This window comes from Hemicordylus capensis, chromosome 3, assembly GCF_027244095.1.
Source record: "Hemicordylus capensis ecotype Gifberg chromosome 3, rHemCap1.1.pri, whole genome shotgun sequence".
Classification (NCBI taxonomy): domain Eukaryota; kingdom Metazoa; phylum Chordata; class Lepidosauria; order Squamata; family Cordylidae; genus Hemicordylus; species Hemicordylus capensis.
Window position 1 is genome coordinate 126,396,854 of NC_069659.1, and position 6,000 is coordinate 126,402,853.

Below are 6,000 nucleotides of genomic sequence, written 5' to 3' on the forward strand. Positions count from 1 at the left end.
ACAGTACTTCTAATCCCATCACCCTTCGAATATCAAATACTTGCTGAGAACTGCCAAACATACCTGGTTCCATCTGCCTAAATTATTACCCATGGAACTTCTCGACAGAGCTGTTGAAACAGTCCATGACAACATGAAGGTTCTTCACTTGCTTTTGCTTAGAGTCTGACTCCAATTCCACAGTTACAACAGAATCCAAGTCAGAGGTGTGAGAAGCACCTTCTTGTAATGCTTGCTTCTTCTTGCCATGCTTGAACCAGGCTGGGTCAGCTTTTGGCAAGGGTCTTTGCAGGAAACTTTGGCATTGAGTGTTTGCAAGAGGGCAGTGTGCCAGCCTCTTTAAATGAGGTCGTAGGCGGTTTGTTCTGGGGACAAAACTATTCTGTGGAGATGACCTGCCAATAATAGGCCAATATCTAATATTTCTTTTCTTAGAAAGCTTGTGCTAGAGCAACAGCAGTTATATCTGAATCAAATGTCCTTCCTCAGTTTGTTTTAATTTGGCAGAGCATTGTGGATTATCTGCATCTAGAGACCAACAGGGAAGAATCCTTGCTAAGACTGTTCTCAGTTATTTTTGACATTGAAGATCATGGAATCTTGTTGCTTATGGTGCTTAGAACATCCACTGGCAGTAAGTGAATCTACCCACCTGGATTGACTAGGCTCATTTTAATCAGACCATGTGCACAGAGAACTGCCTTGAGATTGTTTTAATGAAAGGCTGTTTATAAATTTAACAATAAATATATAAAATAAATAGTCCTGGACAATTTTTTTTAGAAGCTGTTATATAATGTTCTACAAAGCTCAATTTTATTTTGCATGAGACTGCTGGCGGAAAGCAGATTGCCTATAGTTTTGGAGTAGAGCAGGGCTGCACAACTTCTGCATTCTGGCTGTTGTTGACTACAGTGCCCATCATCCCCAGCCACAGTAGTAAATAGTCAGGGATTATGAGAGTTGTAGTCCAGCAGCTGTAGGGATGAAGTTGTGCAGCCCTGGTGTAGGGTGTCGTCAGTGTGCCCTGTATTTCATTAAGTAAGCACATAGGAGTGGTCTTCTTGGACTAACCTGGAAGGTATCTGCGTGAGTGTGTGTCCTGCAAAAGAAAGAAAGAAATCTGGAAGAACTCCAATTGTTTGCTGAGCCAATCTGAGCCAGTTAAGAGAAGTACTCGAGCCCCTCCTGCCAGGCCCACACCCTTCCCCTAGCAGTCTTGGCAGCAGTGGGACAGCTGTGGCAGCAGAGGTGATAGTGCCACACAGCCACTGCACAAGCCTTCCCTTGCAGTGTGCCAGGAGAAAAGCAGCCGCCGCTCGGTCACATGGGGTTGGAAGGCTTTTTTTCTGTTAGATTTGAGGCAAATGGTGTTGCATGCCTATAAACTGTTACTGTGGTTTGGTTTTGTGTTTGACGTGTTCTAGTTTTTCTTTTTGACAGCACAGCACTTTGATGATAATCCTTTATGCCAAATGAAATCCTCTAGTTTACCTTGCTTTGCTGGATTAAGCCCCACCATTTTCAGTTGCTGTCACTCTGGTTGTCATGCTCTCTAGCTCATATTATGAACGGAATGCATTCTGCACACAACCTACACCTTCATCTATTTGTGGCAGATTCAAGAGCTTTTCATCTTGTTAGAGCATAATTACGCTGGAGATTTCAGTAGTCCTGCTTACTTTCAGAAATGTACTCATTCTGCTTCTGAGAAACAAAATAACTGGCTAATGTGGGGACATTACTGTGCACAGAAGAACAAATCTTGAATGAAATCCATGGTGGTGAATTAGGGCCAAACTAGAGATGGAAACTTTGATCTTTTGCCTATGCCACAGCCTCAAACTGGATCTTGGGGACCCCAACACTGCAGCTGGTACTTGTTCTGGGAGAAAATCTTCCATTGACACCAAAGGGAGCTTCCCTCCCAAGGCAAACAGCAGCCAGAGGAGGGGCATCCAGATTGGGACCATGGCAGGGCAAATCCCCCTCCCCGCACCCCACATCTGGTATTGTGGCTGCATATTTATATTCAAACCATATGCATGCAAGGCCATACAACAGCATATCTAGTTTAGCCTTCTGCCTTCTTTTCCACTATTCACATAGACATGCAGAGACCTCAGCTTCTACCGCTGCAAACATGCAAGTCAGATGCCAAAGGCTGACATTTGCAAAGAGTTTAGTGATTTTGAAAACCTCTATGTTGATTCAACCAGCGTTGGGTCACCTGCAGGAACCTGGTATTTGGAAATGACTGAAGATCTTCCAAACCACTATCTTCTTTTTAAAGCAGTGGTAATATTGACATTGCATTCTATAGACATACATGAGTTGACCACTGAGTGAATAAGTGCACAGTGGATATAAAGGCATCACAGGTGGAGTACCCTTAAATCTAGAGAGAGCCATTATTAATAACCCTGTCAGAATTGCTCATTTTCTTTTTAAAATGGTCCTTCAATTAGTACATGAGCCAGCTGGGGGACAAATGATCATGGTGGTTTTTTATAAAGTCTACCCCCCTAGAGATGGAAAATAGGTGATAGCATTGCAATACTTTCCACTTTCACTGTGTTATCTTGCTTTTATTGTCCTGACCATCAGGCCTGCAGCAGATTTGCAATGGTGTTTTAAAAGCTTTTTAAAATGTTAAAAACACAAAAACTATGACAACTTTTTATTGAGGTTGTCAGAGAAATAGAAATGAAAGTTGGCAGGAATGCTCTCCAAAGATTACTCCAGAGAGAGCACAACAATTGGTTCATTGTTATCCTAATCCTGACTCTGACCCAAGGTTTCTTAACCTTGGGTCGCCAGATGTTGTTGGACTCCAACTCCCATCATGCCCAGGCATGGCCTTTGTGGCGGGGGATGATGGGTCCAACAACATCTGGGGACCCAAGGTTAAGACACCCTGCTCTAACCCTTTCCTCTGTGCAAAAATGACTGTCGTTTTACCCTTTGGAGTAGCAATAAAAAAGGGTGATAACACAGAGAAAGCTGGAAGTGCAACAATGCTATCACCTATTTTTCAACTCGGGGGCAGTGGGGAGGGGAGAGACATTGCCAAAAATCACTATGAGCATTCATCCCCTTAGATGGTACTGATGGCCAAAATTTGTGGGCCTGACTCATGGACTAAATTGTCAACAAATGAAAGCAATTTTCTGCACTTAATTAGCTTAATTTTCATTGCTATCTTTCAACGTGCCTTGGGAATTGTAGTTTTTGGTGCTGATGATCATTCTTGGGATATCAAGACTCCTCAGAGAATTACAATTCCTCAGAGTGGAGAGAAGTGAGGCATAGTAGTTAGGCAGCCTATGTCGGAGTGCAGTTCTAGAACTAGTCTAGGGAGTTGCCGAGACTGTATTGGGCCACAAGGGTACCAAAACTGACTGAGCTAAATGGTTTCTAGGCAACACAAAACTCTCACCTCTTGTGGAACCACAAAGGGAAGTGACAGGATAGACAGAAATCAGAGATTAGGTTTCATGCATATGTCATCTCCACATTTTAGGAGACTCAGTACTTGCAAGCAGAGCTGCCTTCTGGGATTATGCAGTTTAAATGATATTGGATTGGTCAAATATTACTAGATTTAAGTACTTTGACAATACAGTAGTCTCTTTCATAGAAGAGCAACCTCATAGGCTATGTGTGGCAAGTCTCCATAGGGGAAAACCTGCCGTATTGATAGAGCTTCCCTTGTGTTAGATGGTGGTTGCACTACTCCCTGAAGGACAAGGTCTGTAGTCTGGGATGCTGCTCAATCCAACCTGATCTGTGAAGGCACAAGTAACAGAAAGCGCCTTTCACCAGCTTGGACCTCTCCTGGACAGGGATAGCTTAGCCACAGTTAGGAACATAGGAAGGTGCCATATACTGAGTCAAATCATTGGTCCGTCTAGCTCAGTATTGTCTTCACAGACTGGCAGCGGCTTCTCCAAGGTTGCAGGCAGCAATCTCTCTCACAGTGCCAGGGAGGGAACTTGGAACCTTCTGCTCCTCTAAGGGGAATATCTTAACAGTGCTCACACATCAAGTCTCCCATTCATATACAACCAGGATGTGTCCTGCTTAGCTAAGGGGACAAGTCATGCTTGCTACTACAAGACCAGCTCTCCTCTCCAGTTGTTTATGCTGTGGTAATATCCCGCTTTAGATTGCTACAATGGGGCTGCCCTTGAAGGCAGTTCAAACACTACAGTTAGTACAAAATATGGGATCTGGGTTATTAACTGGGGCCAAGTGTGTGGAACATATCTTGCCAGTGTAGGAACAAAGCCACTGGTTCCTGGTCTTTTTCAGGGCTCAATTCAAGGTGCTGGTTTTCACCCTTAAAGCCCTAAATGATTTGGAACCAGATTACCTCAGTGACCACCATCTCCCATGTGAACTGCTCAATGGTTAAGACCTTTCTCAGAAGCCTTTTTGGGCCCCCACCAGAGTTCCCTCATAAGAGGGATTCCCAGATATTGTTGACTACAATTCCCATAATCCTCAAGCAAAGGCTATTGCAGTTGGGGATGTTGGGAGTTGTAGTCAACATCTGGGAATCCCTCTTAGAGGGAACGCTGGCCCCCACACTTTCAGAAGTTAGGTGAGAGGGCCTTTTCAGTTGTGGCACTTCAGCTTTGACATTCTCTCCTCCAGAAGGCTCACCTGGTGCCATGGCTGATGTTTTTCCCGTACCAAGCAAAGGTCTTTTTGTTTACCCTTTTAGATTCCAGCTGCTCCCTTTAACCTGACTTTTGCCATCTTTCTACTGCTTTTCTTTTTTGTGCAATATTTTAATGTATTATTATTGTGTTTTATATTATATTGTGTTAGCCTCTCTAAGAAACTTTTGCCAGCTAGAACAGGATAGATTTGATGATGATGATAATGATAAAAATATGGTACTATCTAATTTCAGTGGCATTCTCTCCCCTTGCTTGAAACAAACTTTCTTGTACCTTTTTCTACTTCTTATGAAAAAATTCTTGCACCTATTGACAGCCTTATGTAAGCTCACTGTGGAATAAACCTTGTTTTCCCTTTCCCTATCAAAGTCATAGCACATGAAATAAGGCCTTGCACGCATCTTGAAGAAGCTTGTTGGCTATTTTTCTGTTCTACTTGCTTTATTATTCCTTGGTTTTTCTGATCCACAGACAGCAGAAGAGGGTGCATCCACGTCGATCTATGCAGCGGTTTCACCAGAGCTAGAAGGAGTTGGCGGCTGCTATCTTTACAATGAGCAAAGGACAAAATCTGTTGATGTTTCCTATGATGAGCAGCTGCAGAAAAGACTCTGGACAGAAAGCTGCAAACTTGTTGGGATTCCTAATACAGCCCCATAGAGGCCACAAAACACAGCCACGGCTTGCTGCGTGAATGCAACATGTCTCACTGGCCTCTGCTGTGCAGCATCACTCATACTTCCGGAATTCACTGTTCGGTCACTTGGGCAAATATGAACTCTTTGAGCTGCCAGTCCACTAGTGATGGTGGCAGTGGTGATGGTGGGCAAGATGTTCCCAACCAGAAGTGTGTGTATGGTGGTTTTGAATCTAACCATCTGTTTTGTAATCATGATGTTTCAGTCTGTGATTAAAAAAAACTTTAACCTTACATAGAATTAAGGGTTTTCTTTAATATGAACAAAAAGGGCTGCCCCTTGAGGCTAAAACATATTCAGCTTAGGTCTGAAGTTAAAGTCTTTTTCCTTTTAAGCATGCTTAATCCTTCCAAAAGATTTCTATGAATGGCCAGATTGGGCTTCATTTCTTGTGAATATAGGCCAGGATCCAAAGAGCAACTTTAGAAATACTCAGGATCTCTTTTGTGCCCACTAGATTTTTTTTAAAAAAAAACTTTAAACAACCATGGCTATACCCTATCGCAAAACTATGAAAACCTCTTCAGTTTCAAATGAGGTTTGCTATGCAGCATGAGGAGGTTCTTCTCAAACACTTTCCTTGAACATGCAGAACTACTTCTGCAGTTCTTTTG

General features: G+C 43.0%; 1 protein-coding gene across 7 annotated transcripts in view; it reads left to right on the plus strand.

Annotated features, from left to right (window-relative positions):
- LOC128350287 (E3 SUMO-protein ligase ZBED1-like) overlaps positions 1 to 5,626 on the plus strand; it is a 256,967-nt gene extending 251,341 nt beyond the window's left edge. For all 7 annotated transcript variants that reach the window (XM_053308329.1, XM_053308327.1, XM_053308324.1 and 4 more), the window contains one exon: positions 5,160 to 5,626. In XM_053308329.1, the coding sequence (XP_053164304.1) occupies positions 5,160 to 5,348 (189 nt within the window). In that variant the 3' untranslated portion in view covers positions 5,349 to 5,626. The remainder of the gene's footprint in view (positions 1 to 5,159) is intronic.
- The last annotated feature ends 374 nt before the right edge of the window (positions 5,627 to 6,000 follow it).